Below are 23,733 nucleotides of genomic sequence, written 5' to 3'. Positions count from 1 at the left end.
CTGGCTTTCCTAGAAGTGGTGATCCAGTGAGAAGTACAACAAAAGGGGCTCTATGTTCTTTGGGACTCCATGGTGTCTCTTCTCATGACTAAGCCAGCAGCACCAGTTCTTCCTTTCTCCTCCTGCTTACACAAAATGGTCTGGAGCTTAGGCCACAAAACTTAATCGTGCTTACTTAAATCATAAATTGTATTTTGAAAAATTTTTAAAGAAAGGTACCGAAGCATGCTTAATAATAAATGCATTTATTAGAGGGTTTTAAAAAATAGTTCTCCTTACAACTAGACACTGACACTGTGTGGCATGTCCATTCATTAGATCTTACATTCTGGAGGACTATAAATGGTCCCCTTGATAAAAAAAAAAAAAAAAAAAAAAAAAAAGCTTTTACAGAGAAATGTACTTTCAGAGAAAACAAAGGCTCTCTGTTCTAAGAGCTGGCATGAGATAACTTTCCTCTGCACTGACTCTGGTTAGAATATGCCATGTTTAGATACAGTGGGATTTCCATGCCCAGCTAATCTGCTGGCAGAGCCCTGAGCATTTTCCTCCCAGTGCTTGTGTTAGGAGTTGAAAGCCAGTTTAAGAGTCTGCCCCCAAGGCCAGCTTGGCAGTTGGCCTCAGTCCACTGCTCTGGCTTGGTCAAAAAGTTATGGCCCCATGAACTATGGGCCTCCTCACTCCATGCCTGAGAGTGAAGCTCACAGCACTGGGGCCCCACTCTTGTCCAAGGGAAAATGATTCCACACAACAGAGCACACTTCTCTGCCTCTGGTTTAGGAGCCTCAGTGAAAGCCTACACCCTCTCTTCAGAGACTGGGGCCTGGAAAATCAGAAATAGAGCCAAAGGAAATGCAGACTTCAAATTCAAAATGCTATGAACTTAGCATAGGGGAGAAGTATTATAGATTTTTTTTAAAAGCTCATTTTAGAAAAACATAGTGTTCAGACAATATGTGAAACTCTACTGAAGACTGTTTTTAGAAAGCAGTATTAAATATATTAATTGGAAATTCAAATGAACAATTTTAATAAATCCATTAGATTCCTCTTTTATTGGTTTCCTCTGAGCAATACTAATAAATAACAGAAGCCAATTACTAGGTGCAAAAGTAATTGTGGTATTTGCCATTAAAAGTAAAGAAAGGCTGGGCGCAGTGGCTCAAACCTGTAGTCCCAGCACTTTGGGAGGCCGAGGCAGGCGAATCACCTGAGGTTGGGAGTTCGAGACCAGCTTGGCCAACATAGTGAAACCCTGTCTCTACTAAAAATACAAAAATTAGCTGGGTGTGGTGGTGCACGCCTGGAATCCCAGCTACTCAGGAGGCTGAGGCAGGAGAATCGCTTGAACCTGCGAGGCAGAGGTTGCAATGAGCTGAGATTGTGCCACTGCACTCCAGCCTGGATAACAGAGAGAGACTCTGTCTCCAAAAAAAAAAAAAAAAAAAAAAAAGTAAAGAAAAAGTACTTTTAATGGCAAAGACTGCAATTACTTTTGCACCAGCCTAATATTACTCAGTTGTGTCTATGAAAAATTTTTTAATCTAAACAATAATTTGGATAAATTTTTGAATAAGGTATCTAACCTAAATAATAACTTCACATGTTCCTAAGTATCTGTTAATTTATTTGAATGCCTGGCCCACTTAAAAATCTGATCCACAAAATGCTATAGTCATGGGTCCATAGGGATCCGTGGTTCCCTGGGTTAGAAAGCTGTGGAAAAGAGAGAAGTAGGCTTATGACTGCCATTAAGCAGTGAGCTACAATAATTTATCATCACTTTATTCATAAATTGATAAAGCCTTACATTTTAGCTCTTGAAGATACAAATGAAAGGAAATACAGTCACCAAGGCCAGTTGCAAGTTTAGCCCAGCCCATAAATTTATGACAAAAAGCAGCTCATCTGCCATTGCAATTTAATGTTAAATCAAGTAAATAAAACACATATTATCCTCTTCTTTTGCTTCTAAATATAGCTCTTTAGGAATATTTTCTAAAGAGAATGAGACACTTTCCCCAATTAATTAAATTACCCCTAATTAATTAAAAACGGAATATACAGTTTTACTGTTAACACTCAGGGCAGCCATTCCATTACAGCATCTCAAAGATTGCCAGGAAGCAGATACAAAGAATCCTAAGTAGCCTGAAGGACAACGTTCCCACTGAAAAGGTCAACTTGACCCTTGAGATATTATTTCTACTTTTCTAACAATATCAACTTGGAATGAGGTTTAAGTGAAACTAGTATTTTAGACACCCAATACAAAGCTGTTGTTTCATCACCATGAAGTTGGGTTAAAGAGTTTCTTCGACTCCCTTCCCCAAAGCTGTTTGCTTTCACTTGATGATGCTTTCACTCGATTTGAATGTATGCCAGAAATGGAAGTTTCTATTTCATAAGTAAAATAAGCATCTGAGATTGTCAGGCATGATGTAGCCACAAGACACTGATGTAGTTAAAGCGGAGAAACTAGAAAAGTTGTATTTTTTAGCTGGTTGGACTTTGCAGGAAGATTTTCTCTAAAATTATTCTGACAATGTTTGAGATACGCCATCATGAGCAAGTCATGTCACCTTTCTAGAGCTGTAGACCTTCACTTACAGAATTAGAGAATTGGACTAGACCATCTCCCCCCTTTTTTGTGGTATTAAAATAACTCAACTGTGAACTTACATTTCCAGATTCCCCTGATGATAATGAAACCTGATGAGAAAGCCGAAGTACCAACAGGAGTTATAATAGGAAGTATAATTGCTGGAATCCTTTTGCTGTTAGCTCTGGTTGCAATTTTATGGAAGGTAAGAAAAGCTTTATATTTTAAAATACAGGGCTCCTGAAGGCCAGCCTTGAATTTGCTTACAAAACATCAACTTCAGGTTTTATATGGTACCTTCTCTATCACAAGGAGAAAAGAAATGCAAATTTGTTTATAATTTCTTACTCATGTCATTAAAAACAACCAGTAAGGATTTTTTCTTCTTTTAAACCTTCCTTTCATCCAGAGCCCTGAATGTTTTGTTCAGCTTCAAATAAGTAGACGCTGAAAAATGTAGCTTTATGCAATGCAGCTGAGCTCTCTGGAGATAAATTTCCTTCTAGCAGGTGATAGATATCAGGTCATCAGTCTGCACACCTCCCTTCAGAGCCTCAGGGATTCCCAGAGGTGCATCAGAGGACGTGGGCAGCCAAGGGGGTCAGAGGCACCTTACAAAATAAGCCACGGGTGGTAACATTCTTATATCATCACCTTTACAGCTCGGCTTCTTCAAAAGAAAATATGAAAAGATGACCAAAAATCCAGATGAGATTGATGAGACCACAGAACTCAGTAGCTGAACCAGCAGACCTACCTGCAGTGGGAACTGGCAGCATCCCAGCCAGGGTTTGCTGTTTGCGTGAATGGATTTCTTTTTAAATCCCATATTTTTTTATCATGTCGTAGGTAAACTAACCTGGTATTTTAAGAGAAAACTGCAGGTCAGTTTGGAATGAAGAAATTGTGGCGGGTGGGGGAGGTGCGGGGGGCAGGTAGGGAAATAATAAGGAAAATACCTATTTTATATGATGGGGAAAAAAGTAATCTTTAAACTGGCTGGCCCAGAGTTTACATTCTAATGTGCATTGTGTCAGAAACATGAAATGCTTCCAAGCATGACAACTTTTAAAGAAAAATATGATACTCTCAGATTTTAAGGGGGAAAACTGTTCTCTTTAAAATATTTGTCTTTAAACAGCAACTACAGAAGTGGAAGTGCCTGATATGTAAGTACTTCCGCTTGTGTATATTTTAATGAATATTGATGTTAACAAGAGGGAAAACAAAACACAGGTTTTTTCAATTTATGCTGCTCATCCAAAGTTGCCACAGATGATACTTCCAAGTGATAATTTTATTTATAAACTAGGTAAAATTTGTTGTTGGTTCCTTTTAGACCACGGCTGCCCCTTCCACACCCCATCTTGCTCTAATGATCAAAACATGCTTGAATAACTGAGCTTAAGAGTATACCTCCTATATGTCCATTTAAGTTAGGAGAGGGGGCGATATAGAGACTAAGGCACAAAATTTTGTTTAAAACTCAGAATATAACATTTATGTAAAATCCCATCTGCTAGAAGCCCATCCTGCGCCAGAGGAGGGAAAAGAAGGAGATTTCCTTTCTCTTTTAGGAGGCACAACAGTTCTCTTCTAGGATTTGTTTGGCTGACTGGCAGTAACCTAGTGAATTTTTGAAAGATGAGTAATTTCTTTGGCAACCTTCCTCCTCCCATACTGAACCACTCACCCACCTCCTGGTGGTACCATTATTATGGAAGCCCTCTACAGCCTGACTTTCTCTCCAGCGGTCCAAAGTTATCCCCTCCTTTACCCCTCATCCAAAGTTCCCACTCCTTCAGGACAGCTGCTGTGCATTAGATATTAGGGGGGGGAAGTCATCTGTTTAATTTACACACTTGCATGAATTACTGTATATAAACTCCTTAACTTCAGGTAGCTATTTTCATTTAGTGCTAAACAAGTAAGAAAAATAAGCTCGAGTGAATTTCTAAATGTTGGAATGTTACGGGATGTAAACAATGTAAAGTAAAACATCTCAGGATTTCACCAGAAGTTACAGATGAGGCACTGGAAGCCACCAAATTAGCAGGTGCACCTTCTGTGGCTGTCTTGTTTCTGAAGTACTTAAACTTCCACAAGAGTGAATTTGACCTAGGCAAGTTTGTTCAAAAGGTAGATCCTGAGATGATTTGGTCAGATTGGGATAAGGCCCAGCAATCTGCATTTTAACAAGCACCCCAGTCACTAGGATGCAGATGGACCACACTTTGAGAAACACCACCCATTTCTACTTTTTGCACCTTATTTTCTCTGTTCCTGAGCCCCCACATTCTCTAGGAGAAACTTAGAGGAAAAGGGCACAGACACTACATATCTAAAGCTTTGGACAAGTCCTTGACCTCTATAAACTTCAGAGTCCTCATTATAAAATGGGAAGACTGAGCTGGAGTTCAGCAGTGATGCTTTTAGTTTTAAAAGTCTATGATCTGGACTTCCTATAATACAAATACACAATCCTCCAAGAATTTGACTTGGAAAAAAATGTCAGAGGAAAACAGGTTATCTGCCCATGTGCATATGGACAACCTTGACTGACTACCCTGGCCCGGCCCGTGGTGGCAGTCCAGGGCTATCTGTACTGTTTACAGAATTACTTTGTAGTTGACAACACAAAACAAAAAAGGCATAAAATGCCAGCGGTTTATAGAAAAAACAGCATGGTATTCTCCAGTTAGGTATGCCAGAGTCCAATTCTTTTAACAGCTGTGAGAATTTGCTGTTTCATTCCAACAAAATTTTATTTAAAAAAAAAAGACTGGAGAAACTAGTCATTAGCTTGATAAAGAATATTTAACAGCTAGTGATGCTGGTGTGTACCTGAAGCTCCAGCTACTTGAGAGACTGAGACAGGAAGATCGCTTGAGCCCAGGAGTTCAAGTCCAGCCTAAGCAACATAGCAAGACCCTGTTTCAAAAAAATGACTATTTAAAAAGACAGTGTGGCCAGGCACGGTGGCTCACACCTGTAATCCCAACACTTTGGGAGGCTGAGGCCGGTGGATCATGAGGTCAGGAGTTTGAGACTAGCCTGGCCAACATGATGAAACCCCATCTCTAATAATACAAAAATTAGCTGGGTGTAGTAGCAGGTGCCTGTAATCCCAGTTACTCGGGAAGCTGAGGCAGGAGAATCACTTGAACCCGGGAGGCGGAGGTTTCAGTGAGCCGAGATCGCGCCACTGCACTCCAGCCTGGGTGACAGGGCAAGACTCTGTCTCAAAAAAAAAAAAACAAAAAACAAAAAAAAAGTTAGTACTGTATATGTAAATACTAGCTTTTCAATGTGCTATACAAAGAATTATAGCACATCCTTCCTTTTACTCTGTTTCACCTCCTTTAGGTGAGTACTTCCTTAAATAAGTGCTAAACATACATATACGGAACTTGAAAGCTTCGGTTAGCCTTGCCTTAGGTAATCAGCCTAGTTTACACTGTTTCCAGGGAGTAGTTGAATTACTATAAACCATTAGCCACTTGTCTCTGCACCATTTATCACACCAGGACAGGGTCTCTCAACCTGGGCGCTACTGTCATTTGGGGCCAGGTGATTCTTCCTTGCAGGGGCTGTCCTGTACCTTGTAGGACAGCAGCCCTGTCCTAGAAGGTATGTTTAGTGTATGTTTAGCAGCATTCCTGGCCTCTAGCTACCCGATGCCAGAGCATGCTCCCCCTGCAGTCATGACAATCAAAAAGTGTCTCCAGACATTGTCAAATGCCTCCTGGGGGGCAGTATTTCTCAAGCACTTTTAAGCAAAGGTGAGTATTCATACAAGAAATTTAGGGGGAAAAAACATTGTTTAAATAAAAGCTATGTGTTCCTATTCAACAATATTTTTGCTTTAAAAGTAAGTAGAGGGCATAAAAGATGTCATATTCAAATTTCCATTTCATAAATGGTGTACAGACAAGGTCTATAGAATGTGGTAAAAACTTGACTGCCACACAAGGCTTATAAAATAGTAAGATAGTAAAATAGCTTATGAAGAAACTACAGAGATTTAAAATTGTGCATGACTCATTTCAGCAGCAAAATAAGAACTCCTAACTGAACAGAAATTTTTCTACCTAGCAATGTTATTTTTGTAAAATAGTTACCTATTAAAACTGTGAAGAGTAAAGAAAACTAAAGCCAATTTATTATAGTCACACAAGTGATTATACTAAAAATTATTATAAAGGTTATAATTTTATAATGTATTTACCTGTCCTGATATATAGCTATAACCCAATATATGAAAATCTCAAAAATTAAGACATCATCATACAGAAGGCAGGATTCCTTAAACTGAGATTCCTGATCCATCTTTAATATTTCAATTTGCACACATAAAACAATTATATAAACAACTTTGTAGGACTATGCCCTTTCAGGCATACCCATTTTAATCAATTTGAAAGGTTAATTTAAACCTCTAGAGGTGAATGAGAAACATGGGGGAAAAGTATGAAATAGGTGAAAATATTATTTCTTTGAACTCTAAAGACTGAAACTGTAGCCATTATGTAAATAAAGTTTCATATGTACCTGTTTATTTTGGCAGATTAAGTCAAAATATGAATGTATATATTGCATAACTATGTTAGAATTGTATATATTTTAAAGAAATTGTCTTGGATATTTTCCTTTATACATAATAAGTCTTTTTTCAAATGTGGTGTTTGATGTTTTTGATTAAATGTGTTTTGCCTCTTTCCACAAAAACTGTAAAAATAAATGCATGTTTGTACAAAAAGCTGCAGAATTCATTTGATTTATGAGAAACAAAAATTAAATTGTAGTCAACATAAACTAGTTAATAGTTTTTCTCATATCCAAGTATAACAAACAGAAAAGTTTCATTAATTGTAAGCCACTTTTTTCATACCACATTATTGAATATTGTTACAATCGTTTTGAAAATAAAGCCATTTTCTTTGGGCTTTTATAAGTTATATATTTTACTATTTTTATCTTATACATTCACTTTGCTCACATCCAAGACTCAATTTAAGAAGACTGAGGCTATAATTAATTTGCCATAAGTGTCCAGTCTATGTTTCTAGCAGTGACCACAAGGATCTTTTGTGAGACTCTTAAACTGCCTTCAAAGTTTTGAGACAGTGTAAAGCATTGCTCCTCAAAGTGTGGCCCAGGGACAGAGGGTGCTGCATCACCTGGAGCCTGTTAAAAACACAGATCTCAGGGGCCACTCAAAACTATTCAAGTCAAATTGTAAGTTCTACAGCATCCCCAGGTGATTCATATTGCATTGAAGTTCAGAAGCACTGCTCTAAAGCTTACCTTTTGAAATAAAATGTGTGCTTGGAATAGAGAGGGAAAAAAAAATCAGCCAAACTGCTGCAACATGCAAAAGCAGAGTCATCTGCATAGTTTAAAAAAAATCATAATAAGCAGGAAGGTTTAAATATTTTTAGAGAGTAAATATGCTGAAATAATAAATATGCTGTAAGTTATAAAGTAAGTACACGTTGGGCTCACAGACTGCCATCGCTGTACAGATGGCAGAGTAATGCAAAGACAGGGTGGAAAGTGTGTGTGTGCTGCCATAAATAGCGATGCACCAGCATCTCCATTCATGTCTGCGGCGCTCTCTCACATGCCTCCCTGCCCATCGCAGTTGTGCTGAGCCATCTCAGGAGGGCAGCTCACTGCAGCACAACCATCAATAAGTGTGTCTGCTATATATCTCACATTAAAATACAATCTTGGAGACCTGAATGTGGGAATTGCAGCTACTTGGGAGGCTGAGGCAGGGAGGATCCTTTGAACCCAGGAGTTCAAGGCCAGCAACATGAGACCCCCCCCGCCCAGCTCTTAAAATGTTAGAGAAAGAGAGCACTAAGTTTTATTTCTTTGTTTTTCACAGAGCAGGTTAGGAAATGCTGTTAAAGACCTGTATTAAAGCAATCATTTATGTCCCATAGAGTTAACTGGAAAATAATTTTATACTTACTTTTTAAAAAGTACTTTTTTATTTATTCTACATCACTTGTTAAAAACTACAAATTGCATTTTCAAAAACTCCTTCCTGATCCTATCATAATCTTTTAATATTTTTAAGGTGTCAATTAAAGATTGGACATCATCTTACACAAAATCAGGGCCTAATTTTCATTTCGGAACCACTACAGCCTGACTAAAGAAAATGGCTACTAAACTGAACTTTTGGTTCTATGCAAAATTACATCTAAGACTCAAGTTGCTAAGAGCAACTTTACTATAACTTTTACTACGGCTCTGGCTCTACTGCCCTCTGCTGGATGATCCACCTAACTACATCACACAAATCATTCTTAAGAGAGATCTTTACTGTACCAGGTGCTCAGTAACTGTGTAAGATGTCTAAATCACTTATTTCTCAAAAAAGGCTGAAAATATATTGTGACTCTATACATCATATCCAAAGGACAAAAATGTCCACAAAATAAGTCACTCATTGAATATCTGCTGTTACTTTCATTCAAAGATGATAAAAATCAATTTCATTTTACCACCTGTTCAAAAATATTTGAAACATAAATAATTTGAATTTCCTATTTCTTAAGTGAACTTACCTAGCAATCATGCAAAGTCACGGCTTTAAAGTGACCATGAAACACTGCAGGCAATCTGATTAAAGGCTAATTTTTTTTTTAAGATTACTCTTCTAGTTACTTGAAGCTAAGTTACAGAGATGATAGAAAAGCTACATATCAGAGTGACAGTAGCCCCTTAATATCTGAACCACCAATTAACTCTGCCACTCCTAAGTAAGCAAGGGTCAGTAAAGATCCTATCTAAGTCAAGTGCAATGCACTAAAATCTTTCAAGGCCATTCCATCCCAGTTCTGGCATGCCCCAGGTTAACTCCTTAACCTCTCTATTGGAGACTTTAAAAGCATAACAGTCTCAGTTCCAAACTTAGAATAAAGCCTACTTAATGAAGGCATGATTCTTTTAAAACATAATGTTCTATGTTATTTAAAAACATCATTACCCTCAATAAGGAACTTCTAAAGAAATATCTAAGTTGGAAAGTCTTGAAATCCACATATACCTATCAACATTGCATATGACATAACATCCATTTAACAACCTATGTCCAGAATCCTAGAAATGTCTAGTGACCCAGTAACCCCATGATAATGTGCTTTCAGATATAATGCAACAGCCAACACCCACCCCTTCTCTCCAATGGGGACAGGCTGAAGCTCGATGGCAAGCCAGAGTGACACTGAACTGTGAAGGTAAGACTGAGACCAAACAGGCAACCCGAACCCGGCAGAGGAAGTAGGCGGAGGGTTTGTCTGCCCTTCCAGTATCCTTCTGGCCCAATCTCTCCAGACAGACTAATGAACAAGCATCAACTGATGTAACCAGGTGATTCCTAAAGTCAGTGTGGCTGTCCTGTGGGTCCCAGCCACAGATAAGATGCGGAGTGTTCCTCAAGGTATTTTAGGTTGGCAGAAAAAGATCAATGGGTGGGTGCCTGGCACAAAACAGGCATTCAATAAATATTTGTTGAATAAATGGGTTCCTTAGGTAAAAGATGTTTTCACTACATATAACAAATAGGATTACTAGGTTTCTTATTTGTCCCAGACATAAGAAAAAAATCCTTCAATCTAAGTGTCTGAAAGTATAACTTTTGTTCTTAATATGCATAATGCAAATTTTGTGATGATGCCAACTGCCCAAATTTTGCCGGTATTTTATTATTTTATGAGCTATGTGTTTACTTGAAATTTGCTGAGAGTAGACCTTAAATATTCTCACCACACAAAAAAGGGGACTATGTGAGCTGAGGAATATGTTAATTAGTTGGATTATGGTAATCACCTCACAATGTATATGTGTATCAAAAATCACATTGTATACTTTAAATATATACAATTTTTGTCAAGTATACCTAAATAAAGCTGGAAAAAAAAATTTAAGAACTATATGGGACTTATATGTACAAGTCTATCAAAATACTATAAAGCTTAACCAGTTAAAAATTGGGGCATTGTTTACCTAAACATTTCAACACAAACCACCCTGTTGCTAGTTAGCTTTATGACAATTTTGTGCTGATTTGTATATTGATACAAAATTAACAACTAATAAAAAACAACAAAAAGTTTTCTGGTAAGATTATAGATTCTGAAATCCCAGAAATCTCCATAATGAGAACTATTTTAGGCAATTAAAAAAAAAAGAAAATACTCTTTTTAAACTTTTGAAATCATGGGTTTTAGTTTATTATTTTTAATATATTTCTGAAAATACATAATATCAAGACTGTCTGATAATGCTTTTTTAATACTTTCCAGTTCTGCCAACATTCCTGTCATGCATCCTTAATAACAATGCTCTCCCAGAACCGGGATGGGGGGCGGTGAGGTGGGGTTGGTGGGGGAGTATGTTTCTGAGCTAGTTAAAGTCACTGAGGAGGGCCCATACCTCAATGTGTGTTGAGTTACAATTAGAAATTAGTCATGGAAGGACACGTCTACCACAGATATCTTTCCTCACATTTAAATTATTCCATTTCTTCCTACAGTCCTCCTCCTATCTTTAGTTCCATTTTAAATAACGCTTCATCCTACATACCCATTTATCTTGCTTCCTTTTTCTCCCTTTTGTCCCACTAGTATAAGAGATTGTGCTTCAGTAAACTATCCTGATGTGGAGAGAAAAAAATCAAAATGTGATCAATAATAATAGTTTAACGAAGTTAAGATTGCACGCTCTAAAAACATAAGTGATTAACTGTTGGATGCCCAAAAGCACTCTTTGTTTCCTTTCCAAGTTGATGACTCTTCGTATATTTCCTAAAAAACAAAATCATAACAGGTATTAAAAATAGACCATTCTACTATATGAATGTAAAATATATTTGAATAAATCAGACAAATGAATATCACATCTATTTCGATGGCTCCTCTTTTAACAATCATGACGAGAGACATCATGGGCAAGGTTACATAGGGGAAGATAGAAAGTCTTTAGTTTTAAACACTTTTTTTTCTTTCCAAACATACCTACTACTTCAACATTTCTAAATATGCTTTTCCAAAGGCAAATATCTTCATTAACTGTTGAATTAAGTGATCACCTCTCAGAAGTTCCTAAACAAGTTTGAGCTGCCCTCTGGTATGAGCTGTTCTTTGACATATGCACTCTACCTACCTGCCACCCTTCCCTATATCACAGATGATCTCAAAGCACAGGCCGAGACTAGAACCAGACTAGAAGTTACATAGTTTGTGGAAAGGAGGGGTAAGGAGAACATATCACTTTCTCTTCTCACTCTCTAGTCACATTCCATTTCTGTAGGGAGAGGAATTCAAATTCAACTGTCCTCTGAACTCCTGCACTTCCTCGGACTCTCTATGGACAAACAAAAGCAAAATACGAAGCCCAGCTAGTCCTCAAAGCATGAAAACAAGAATATGCCCCAACTCCTGCTCATTACCTGTATTTCTGGGGTTGCTCTCATCTACTTTCTGTCCACTGACTGTGCACCCTTTCCTCCCTGGTGAAGAAAGCTACCCCTGCCTCCCAGGCTTGCAGCTGATCTTAGAATGCTCTTCCTACCTCTCCCTCTCTGGGGGCCTGCCTCCTGTTCTATCAAAATTGTGTCAGCCTTGTTTATAGCAAGGGAACAATATATCTGAGCTTCACTAAGTTTCCTTTCACATATTCTATCCTCTAATCCCTACGTATTCTCTTATAACAATGGGCTTCAATTTTATTCTGAAAACATCGTCATCAAATTTCCCAGGCCCTGGTTATGAGTCCAACTTGCTTATTTCTACCACTGACTGAGGCAGGTCCCCTGGGAAGGAGGGGAGAAGTGCCCTTTAAAAGCCTTGGCTCTCTGCTCTGGTCTTTTGATCTACTGAGCTGTTCATTAACTCCTCAGCTTTCTGTCAACCACAATGCTGTAGGCAATTCTAGACAATTCTAGACATTGAATGTGCAACCACAGAACAATCCCACTGTTAATGTTACTACACCAGGGGAGAAACTAGGGAGTTGGGCCTTTTCATCCCATCAGAATGCTCTATTTAACCAGAGAATTACTTGCCCTTATTGACAGAAAACATGCCAGAAGTTCCTATTTCTGTTTTTAAATCCACTCACTGCATTTTCTCAGAGGGAGCAATATCTGACCTTTTTTTTTTCTTCCCTAAAAAGGACCTCTAGGGAAAAAAAGCCTCTTTCACTTTAAAGAATTTCTATTTTAGCCATTACCTAAATAGCTAATGCATTATTCTCACTCTCCAACAGAAAGACCCTCTAATTCAAGGGAATTATAATCCAAGGAAAATAACTTCATGTATGAACCCCTCCAACAGTCCAGACTAGGAGTTCTCACTGTTATCACTCATTGAGGCTTACTGTGTGCCATGCATTCTTTGGGGCACATATTTTTCATGCTTAACAAATCTTGGAAAGAAGATATTTCACAGATAAAACAAGATACTACAGTGAGTAAAAAGTCCATAAATATGAGGGGATTTATCTAAAAATTCCTGAGAAAAATCAGGTCCACATGCTAAAATGTGTTATTTTCTTAACTTACCTTTTTCCATATGGGCACCTTGGCTTTTAAAGTATCAATGGCATAGCTCACAGCTTCAAGAGATGCAGCTCTGTGGGCTGAGGACACAGCAATGATTATGCTTGCTTCTGACACTGGAACCAAGCTTTAACAAGATGAAGAGAAAAAAAAATCACCATCATCTCTGAATCTACGTGTTAAAGAATCTGCTAGACAGATGAAAAAAAATCCAGGTATGCAGTCTTAGAATTATACTGTAGTTCTATTTTACGTAAACATACAGTTAGAAAAGAGTAATTAATTGCAGTAGCATTCAGCAGAGGCAGTAGATGAGGCTGATGCTACAGCTAATTTGTCAGAATCTATCCACTAAACCCTCCTGATGGGCACCAAGGAAAATCCTTTCATTGATACAGCAAACAACTGACTCAACAAGGCACAGTGCCAAGTAATGCCTAGAAATACAAAGTTAGGTCCTAACGAGTATAATACAAAATTTAAAATAATACATATCAAGTAATAGGAGTAATATTAACCATTAATAAAACTACTGGTTATTAATAACAAACTAGTAACTAACAGAGTATGATAGATACAGTCTCAATTACTGGCTTCTTTTTAAAGCCAAGAACTCTTCTCTTTTTAGGGGTACAAAAAGGCAAACCACTCTAATGACTTTCAGAGGCATTTATATCAAAAAGAATCTGTCACAGATTGTCATAGGGCCTGCAAGTCTTGGCACAAGTGCAGTTTGTTATAGCAACAGAGGCAACAAGAGCTCTCCCAATATCAAAACCCACTAGGCAGTCCCTAAAGGTACTAACAGCCATCCCTATTGTCCTCCAAAAATAATACATGAATATTCCTCTCATGGTAATATAGAATTCCTAAGAAAGATTCAAGAATCAGTTAGTACAAAGATGGAAAACAATTATACTTAACTTTTAGAGTGATAAAGGAAATCATACCCAAGTCTATGGAACACTGCTATGTGTTTGACTGGCCATTTCTGCCTAATGTCACTACAAATCTTTCTGACTTCATTTTCCGCCATGGGTAGATATGCTTCATATTCTAAGCTAATGACTTTTTTCCCTTCAAAGTTATTTCTTGTAGTCCCTTTAAAAATGAAAAAAAAGAAAGAAAAAGAAAACAATTAAAATAAGGTTTTTCCCTACAAAAGAAATAGCACGTTAATAAAAAAGGAATATTTTTAATAGTAAATTAAGAGTAAACAAGCAGCATACCAATTCTTCTAAAACTACTTTGAAATCTTCTAAAAACAAAATTTGATTAGGAAAATAAAACAGATCTTCACAAAGATGAGCACGATTAAGCAAGCTTATTAAAAACACTCACCTGGCAAACCGGGCAATATTCCTCTTCTGACTAATAGATACTTAAAAGGAAAATATTTATGTTCCCAGGACTATCAAGTACATTTTTACCTTCAATTTTGGAAAATCTAGAATTCTCTCTCCTAACAATGACTTTTATCCTACTTTTCAAAATCCCTTGTAATTTAATATAGGTTAATTTGAAGGTTACTAAAACAAAACAAGAACTAAAAAAAAGTCTACCCACCATCATCAGTAATCTTCGTTTAAAGTTCAGTATTTCAAACTCCTCCGTTAACACTGAACATGGAAAGCACATGCTAATTTCTATTGTCTTATACAGTGATAGATGCAATGAAAATTACAACTCACCTACAAATAGGGATATTGCACCACAGAGCGGAGAAATCACCAACTGTGAGACTTCATCTACTGAAAGTTTCTCAGCAGTAAAGTTTATAACATCTTTAGATTTCTCTTCAACTTCATCCATATCTTTCCTAGAAATAATACATTAACAAACCTTAACAGAAGTCCTAGGGGTAAAACACTCAACAACTTATAGGCTCTTTCAATTTATATTTTTTTCTACATTATGTCGATGTAAAAGGAAGAGGCTGTGGCACAAAATATAAAGAGTTTACATGAGTCAAATCAAGGACAGTGGCCCAGGATACTTCCAAGATACCTTGGGGAGTTCCTTTGGGGAGCACTCCCTCGGCCTTTGTTGCAAGCAGGTTTGTAAAGGCAAAGGGAACAAAAAGTGGGCTGATACAATGATACAAAGTTTCACCAAGAATTCTCACTGGCATACAGAGATAATGTTGATCACTGATTGGCTGTACACTGTTTAACTATAGGGTGGGTACAAGTTAGAGTGTCCAGCATATGGACTTTATGGTTTCTTAGCTTCAGCTAGTCTGCAGCCCTCATAATAAGTGGCTTCAAGGGACCAGTGGCTCACACCTGTAATCCCACCACTTTGGGAGGCCGAGGCGGGTGGATCATTTGGGGTCAGGAGTTTGAGACCAGCCTGGCCAACATGGTGAAACCCCGTCTCTACTAAAAATACAAAAATTAGCCGGGCGGTAGTGGCACACATCTATAATCCCAACTACTTGGGAGGCTGAGGCAGGAGAATTGCTTGAGCTTGGGAGGTGGAGGTTGCAGTGAGCTGAGATTGATCGTGCCACTGCACTCCAGTCTGGGCGACAAAGTGATACCCCATCTCAAAAAAAAAAAAAAGAAAAAAAAAGGTAATGATGCAGCTTAAGGGGGAGTGACATGACTGCCATTTCATTCCAGTGCCTTTCTGTGCCTCTTAATGTTTTATCTGACGGGCTCACATTCCTCAGATAAAAAGTTTCTTTTCTTTTTTTCCCCACCATTAAATGTGTTAGGAGGCATGATTTGATCTGAATGATAAAAATAAGCAAGTGTAAAAATTAACAAAACTCAATTATGTGTATTAATATTCATAATGAATCAGGCATGACATAAAAAGTAATCCATTATTAACATGATCACTAAAATATAATCTATCTCAATGCCAATATATTCCAAATTCTGTAACTGCTATGCATATCTCCCATCAAGATACAGTGGAGGTATTGCCACTTTCACCTACATGCCCATCCCCTCTCACCACTATGGTACCAAGCACCACACCTAAAGCTGTCTTTTTCTTTATCCAACAAAAAAGGAAGAACAGAAGTGACAGTGATTCTACTGGAACTGGGTTCCCTTCACAAACTGGCAAAACCCCAGGTAAGTAACTGAGGAAATAAGGGAATGAACTGCACACTTACTTACTAGGTATTGTGCAAAGCCCTTTGCCATGCATTTCTCATTTAATTCCTCAAACATTACTACATACTCACTAAGGGCCAGAGACTAGGGCCAGGCACTAGATATCAATCAGGGGAGAAAGAAGCTCAAGCTCCTTTCCTCAGGGTGCTTACATTCAAATAGGAGAAACAAAGCATTACAGGAGAAACTCAGAATTACAAATAGGGATAACTTATGGAAGTAAACAGGCTTCAGAGACAGAACCTGGGGTCTGGGGGAGATTTCTCTCAAGAGGCTCTATGAAAAGTTGCGACCTGAAAGATAAGGAGGAAGTCTTGTAAAGAAACCAGGGCACAGGCCCCCAGGCAGAGAGAGGGAGTGGCCAATGACAAGGCACTGGGACAAGAAAGGGTGTGATGTGCTCCAGAACCTAGAACGAACGGAGAGAACTGGGCAGGCTGAGGCTGGACAGGTAGGTAGAATCTTGCAGGCAATGAGGAATATAATTATTAATCCTGTAAGGTTTCATCTGAATTGAAAGACGAGAGAAAGAAGGCTCAGAGAAGTTAAGGAACTCACTCAAGGTGCTGAAATTCCAACCAAGGAGTACTAGTTAAGCCAATGTTCTTTTTCCTATCTCCTTTCCACCACGGAAACAGCACAATTCTTTATACACCACTGGATTCCAGGATTTTTCATCTGCTACACAAGCCGCCTAAGTGTCTTCCACCTCTTTTTCTTGCAATAAAATATAGGTAATATAAATATGGTCTATGAGTTTCAAACCATACTGAGTTCCCACAACTTCTGATTTTACAAGACTACTAAAACCTAGCTGGCAGGTTTTAAAAATGCATAATACCAGTCCTGCGAAACACATTCAAGTAACACACAATGCTTTTGAGTAATCTTCGTAACCTTTTCAAAGAACAGCTGTAATTACCACAAATATCCCTTTAATGGCAGCCTATAGTTTTCTGAATAAATTCGAAATTCCAAAAAACTGCATTTTTAGAACCTCCTGAAATCATGTTGGTGATATGGTGACCACAGTTTCTAAATAGCATTGAGATACATATCTGACAAGAGATTCTTCTATTATTTCCAGATAGTAGGCCTGAGAAAGAAGCCTAGTGTTGACATGAGAGGCAATCTGTTTTACAGATTGATTCTTCATTTCTTGTGGCATTGCCCTCCAGGAGGGTGGGGAAAAAATGGGTGAAAAAAGATAAAAAGGCATCCTTGGCTTGTTCCTTTCTTTAACGGAACCAAGTTTTTGCCATTAAGTATGATATTTACTCCTGATTTTGAATAAAAATCCTATCAAATTAAGAAAGTCTTCTTTCATTCCTAACTTACCAAGAGTTTTTATTCAGGGATGACTGTCAATTTCTACTGTTTGTTCCTCAGCTGACAATAAATTAAGCCTCATTCTGTCTGTACTTATAAGCAGCCTGATCTCTCCACACTATACTGAACAATGTTCTTGTATATTATCCTACTTGAATATGGACTAAGTTGTTTAGAAAGATGACAAGGTAGCATGGGTCAAAGAGCCACCTGCAACACAGCCATAACAATAAAGCTATTCCTTTAGTTCTGGGCAATGATTAGCTCTCTTTTCAGGCATTATTAGCTGTGAAATTTTTCTACATTTTCCATGGCCAGGAGAGCTATTATCTAGTATTAGCAAGTGTGGTTGGAAAAAAGTACACAGACAGTCCAATAATATGAGTTCAAATGTTGTCTTTTGAAAACCTCTTGAATCCTCAGCAAAAAGAACAAAGCTGGAGGCATTACGCTACCCAACTTCAAACTATACCACAGGGCTACAGTAACCAAAACAGCATGGGACTGGTACAAAACAGGACACATAGACAAATGAAATAGAACCCAGAACCCAGAAATAAAGCTTCACACCTACAACTATCTGATCTTCAACAAACCTACAAAAACAAGCAATGGGGAAAGGATACCCTATTCAATACATGGTGCTGGGATAACTGGCTAGCCATGTGCAGAAGACTGAAACTGGGCCCTTTCCTTATACCATATATGAATATTAACTCAAAATGGATTAAAGACTTAAATGTAAAACCAAAAACTAGAAAAACCCTGGAAGACAATCTAGGCAACACCATTCTGGACATAAGAACAAGCAAAGATTTAATGACAAAGAAGACTCAAAAAGCAATTGCAGCAAAAGCAAAAATTGACAAATGGGATCTAATTAAACTAAAGAGTTTTTGCATAGCAAAGGAAACTATCAACAGAGTGAATAGACAACCTACAGAATGGGAGAAAAATTTTGCAAACTATGCATCTCACAAATGTCTAACAACAGCATCTCTAAGGAATTTTTTAAAATTTATGAGAAAAAACAACCCCAATAAAAGTAGGCAAAGGACATGAACAGGAACTTTTCAAAAGAAGACATACATGTGGCCAACAATCATATGAAAAGAAAGCTCAACATCACTGATCATTAGAGAAATGCAAATCAAAACCACAATGAGATACCATCTCACACCAGTCAGAAGAGCTATTATTAAAATAACAGATGCTGGCGAGGACGTGAAGAAAAAGTAATGCTTATACACTGCTGCAGGGAGTGTAAATTAGTTCAATCATTGTGGAAGACAGGGTGGCCTAGAGACTGAAATGCCATTCAACCCAGCAATCCCATTACTGAATATATACCCAGAGAAATATAATCGTTCTGTCATAAAGACACATGCACACGTCTGTTCACTGCAGCACTATTCACAATAGCAAAGACATGGAATCAACCTAAATGCCCACCAGTGGTAGACTGGATAAAGAAAATGTGGTACATATACACCATGGAATACTATGCAGCCATAAGAAAGAACGAGATCAAGTCCTTTGCAGGGACATGGATGGAGCTGGAGGCCATTATCCTTAGCCAACTAATGCGGGAACAGAAAACCAAATACCAAATGTTCTCACTTACAAGTGGGAGATAAATATTGAGTACACATGGACACAAAGAAGGAAACCATAGACACTGGAGCCTACTTGAGGGTGGAGGGTGGGAGGAGGGAGAGGATCGAAAAAATAACTGATGGGCACTAGACTTAATACCTGGGTGACAAAATTATCTGTACAAGAAACCGCCATGATACAAGTTCCCCTGAACTTAAAAGTTAAATAAATTCTTTTTAATTTGGCTCTTTCACTTATTAGCTATGTGATTAGCTATGTGATCAAAGCCAAGTTTTTTAAGTCCTCTGAATTTGTTTTTTTACCTGCAAAATATGGATATTAATATGTCACTGTGCCGGACACATAAGATCTCAATAAACCATGTTAAATGAAACATATCAAACTGATATGTTTATTGTAATTAAACTGCTTACAATAGACTTGATGCAGAAATGGTGCTAGATATTCATAAATCTGTTGGCACCAATGAAGAGTTGCTGCATCAATAAAGATTTGGTACAGACAGACTTACAAAGAATATACATTAACAGCAAACCACATACACTTTATCATCTGTATGATCCTTCCCCACACGACTGATTAAGAAAAACAAATCTCACATACCTAGATGGCTCAAAAGCACTATCCTCCACTAATGGGGGGGATAACGGCAATTTCGTCTCCAGGTTGAAGCACGAGGAGCTGATCTCCAAGCTCGACATATTCTTGACGAACAGCAAATATTATCTGATTTCTAACATCAGCCAATCTAAAGGGGAAAAAATATGACTCAAAGTATCAACGCTAAGATAGACCTCAAATCGCTTCAGCTGCAATTAGAGATATTACATAGATATATAAAGCATCACCTGCAAAATTACCAATTAAATTTACACACAGTATATGCAGAAAGGACATATCCACTGAAGAACATACTTATACACCACAAAGATACGTTAAACTGCTGTCAACTCTTTATTGGATGTTGTATGCCTTGGGGAATTAAACAACAAAAAAATGCACAAAAAACCCACCAGACTGGAGGCAACACTCAAACCAGGTCAAAAGAAAAGTTTCCAATCAGTACATGGCCTTTCCAGGGTCCTTCTATCCATGTGTTCAAGCACAAGTATAGCTGCCCACAAACTATGCCTGTACACATTATCCTGCTCGAATATGGATTAAGTTGCTTAGAAAGATGAAAAGATAGCATAGGTCATAAAGCCACCTGCAACACAGCTTTATTAGCTGTTCCTTTATACCTGAACAATGGTAAGCTTTCTTTTCAGGCACAGTGAAAACGTATACAAGACCAGCTGTCTCCCTCCAGGTAAAGCAGAATGGGAGACCCCACTGTGTTTTATTGATTATCAGGCCACTGTAAGAGCAACTTAAAAGATATGAAATCATGAAGTGGTTTGCTTTTAAACACTTATTGTGGAGTATCTTTTACACAGAACTAGGACTTCCAGGTTAAACACCTATACAAGCTTAAGTGACACCATTAATATTCCTGAATCACCCTCAAATAAGTCACTTTTATATTTTGTTCCAAAAAGAACTTGAAGTGGGAATGACATAAGTAAAATTATACGTTTTTCAAGAACCAGAAAAAAAATTAAATATTACAAAAACTCAAATTCAGCAGCATCTAGGATTTGTTGTAACTCATTTTTCTTACAATCTTAGAAATTTCTATGTTGAGCTCTCTAAAGAGAGGGGCAGAACAAAATGTTTAAAGCACACATTTTTAACAGAATTTGTAACAATTTCATTTAATGTTATAAAATTGCAGAAGTGACACGTGCAGTGTTTTGTAAATTATCAAAGAGAATATAATCATGTCCCTCTGCGGTTCACTGTGTTTTGGGGTAAAATATCTTTAACCTTTCTTAAAATACGGTGCACATTTAGAGTTTTTCAGGTGTTCCAAAAAAATACAACTAACGATTCTTTTTGACATTAAGCACGGAAATCGAAATTAACCTTATTTTTACTTTTATCATTTATGTATTTTGAAAATATTTAAGTGTTACTCATATGCATTCTACAAATTTTTAACTACCCAGGATGTCGAGTTTCTATCTCCTTCCACAACTGCAACGCTTTTATTTCTTGCGGCACAGAAATGGTCTCTGAACGAACTCCTGTTATTTCAGCACTTTTTGCAAAATACAATACTTCAACCTGAAAGTAAAGAAAACGCTTTTAATAACAACTCATACTCGTTTTCTGACTGTCAATGTTGAGCAGTTTTCTCATTTTCCAAATGTATTGCTTTAATCAAAGACAAATTTTATAAAGAAAATTAAATAACCCGTAAAAAATTTCAGTATACCTACAAGTTCAAATTCTGAAAACTTGTTGTTCTAAATACAATTCAGACTAATTTCTGGATGCCTTTTAGTTTTACAAACTTAAGTGTGCCATCATTAAAATCCTAAGTATTTATCTTCTAGGAAAACATGTTAAGCCTGCCTTAATTGATATAAAAGTATAGCACCTTTTATAAATATGTAAGCAAAGAACAAATGTTTGAGTCAAGAGATGAGTTACACAAATAAAATAAATGAATAAATAAGCGAAAAACCTGTTTCTCACGGTTGTCAAATGACCTTAGATTCCGGTCTGTATAACATCGTCCCCAGACGCTAAGGATTAAGTTATGCAACATAGTAAATCTGACATTTACAGAAGCAAGTAGGTTTGAAACACACGACAGACTGGAATTTGCTAGAACAAACTTGTGCCAGCAGCCTGGTATGTAAGGGATCCGACGAAGTAAAATAGGCACCTGTCACTCCGTGCAAACAACTCTTTACGAAATAATTACAGGTTTGCAAATGATCAAGGGTGTAGAAATCCACAGATGAAGCACAGTTCTTCACAAGAATTCTCCATGAGGTGCATTTCTTTTTAGATTAAAATTTTAGCTTCATCAAAACGAATAATCTGGGAAAGAGGTGGTCATAAAAGGTGGAGGCGCCTTCAGAACGAGTCCGTCCTTGCTGCCGTGAGCTGACAAGAGTTCTCGGAGAGGACCCGACTTCTGCTGGGGCAGTGGCAGTAAAGCCCGGAGACAGGAAGGGCCCGGGGGCGGGGGCGGGGGCGCCCCCGAACCCAAGACGCCGGCCAGGTTGGGGGCTAGTGGGGAGGTCCGACTGACCAAGGCTGGGTATGTGGAGGGAAAGGGCGGGAGAGACACGTCGAGGAGGGCTCCGCACCCAGGCCCGCACGCACACCCGCCACCCTTACCTGGCACAGCGGCACCATCCCGCCTAGGACAGCGGGACCGAATCACGGCCGCAAAGGCGCAGGCGCGGGCTCACCCGGAGCGCAGGCGTAACCCGACGGCGCTCAGCCCCCGCCTGCGCCTGCACGGAGCATGCGCACAAGCAGCTCCGCCCCGCGCCGGACTCTGGCTGTTTCCCTCAGGCGGCCTGTTCCACGCCAGGATTAGTTTTGCTTCGCAGATGGGCCGTGGTGGTGAGAGGAAGCAATCAGTATGGAAATGGAGAAATGGCTTACCATGCATGTCCTTCTCCCCAGGAGGGAGGTCGTGGTGCAGGCGAGCAGGCGCCAAACTCACCTGGACACTTGCCGCCTGCGTTATGGAGGCTTAGCTGATAACCTTGCAGGGGCCTTCAGGCTTTTCCACTAGCTCACCTTTAGGCTTCTGACCCTTTTACCTACGGTATGTGAACCTCGAAAATTTGAGACAGGTCTCAGTTAACTTAAAAAGTTTATTTTGCCAACGTTGAGGACATGCCCGTGACACAGCCTCAGGAAGTCCTGAGGACATGTGCCCAAGGTGGTCGGGGCACAGCTTGGTTTTATACATTTTAGGGAGACAGGACACATCAATCAATATGTAAAAAGTACATTAGTTCCTTCCAGAAAGGCGGAGACCGTTAAAAGCAAGCCCCGCCCCCCCCCAACTGGAGGCTTCCAGGTAGGTAATAGACAGATAGTAGCATTCTTTTGAGTTTCTGATAAGTCTTTCTAAAGGAGGCAATCAGAATATGCATCTATTCTCTGTCAGCAAAAGAGGTGACTTGAATAGAATAGGAGGCAGATTTGCCCTGAGTAATTCCCAGTTTGAAGGGGCCCAAGATTTTTTTCTTTCACAGGTATATGATTAGTGTTTCTTAAAGACTTAGAATATCCGCCTGGTCAGAACTTTCGAACTGTATCACTTTTCCTGTTTATTGGCTGCTCGGTAATTGTATACTGTCCAACCAACTTTCCCAATTCTTGTCAACAAGAACTCTTGGCTTTAAATTGCTTGCATCGTTAAGTGGATGTAAGTTACACGTCCCTTTCCTTGGAGCTCACAGTCCTAGGTAGGAGAGTTTTAAATATGAATGATAATTCCCTGTAATACTAAGGATATGTGTTACATTTCAAGGGTGGAAGGGGAAAGTAGTTGTGTCACCTGGGGAGTGAGAAGATGCTGAGAAGGTAAATCTGCTAGAATAGTGGCAGTAAATGACAAGAGTGGG

General features: G+C 38.5%; 2 protein-coding genes across 4 annotated transcripts in view; one reads left to right on the top strand and one right to left on the bottom strand.

Annotated features, from left to right (window-relative positions):
- The window catches only part of ITGA2 (integrin subunit alpha 2), a 126,005-nt gene that overhangs the window by 97,950 nt on the left and 4,322 nt on the right, over positions 1–23,733 (top strand). For all 3 annotated transcript variants that reach the window (XM_016953318.4, XM_526928.8, XM_009449170.5), the window contains 2 exons: positions 2,691–2,807; positions 3,265–22,925. In XM_016953318.4, coding sequence (XP_016808807.1) covers positions 2,691–2,807; positions 3,265–3,345 — 198 coding nt within the window. In that variant the 3' untranslated portion in view covers positions 3,346–22,925. The remainder of the gene's footprint in view (positions 1–2,690; positions 2,808–3,264; positions 22,926–23,733) is intronic.
- On the bottom strand, positions 10,819–19,995 carry MOCS2 (molybdenum cofactor synthesis 2). Its single transcript, XM_054684370.2, has 5 exons — positions 19,856–19,995; positions 14,870–14,997; positions 14,129–14,279; positions 13,182–13,305; positions 10,819–11,424 (listed from the first exon to the last, which is right to left on the bottom strand). The coding sequence occupies exons 1-5, from the start codon at positions 19,951–19,953 to the stop codon at positions 11,359–11,361; spliced, it is 567 nt and encodes a 188-aa protein (XP_054540345.1). The 5' UTR covers positions 19,954–19,995; the 3' UTR covers positions 10,819–11,358.

Source organism: Pan troglodytes, chromosome 4, assembly GCF_028858775.2.
Source record: "Pan troglodytes isolate AG18354 chromosome 4, NHGRI_mPanTro3-v2.0_pri, whole genome shotgun sequence".
NCBI lineage: Eukaryota > Metazoa > Chordata > Mammalia > Primates > Hominidae > Pan > Pan troglodytes.
The sequence above is the reverse complement of the archived record's forward strand: the minus strand, read 5'-3'. Positions and strand labels throughout refer to the sequence as shown.

Coding starts and splice junctions, on each gene's coding strand:
- MOCS2 (XM_054684370.2), bottom strand. CDS start 19,953: ATGTCGAGCTTGGAGATCAGCTCCTCGTGCTTCAACCTGGAGACGAAA. Junction 14,280..14,869: donor TGCAATATCCCTATTTGTAG/GTGAGTTGTAAT, acceptor TCATTTTTAAAG/GGACTACAAGAAATAACTTT. Junction 11,425..13,181: donor AGGTGCCCATATGGAAAAAG/GTAAGTTAAGAA, acceptor TTTGTTTTTTAG/GAAATATACGAAGAGTCATC.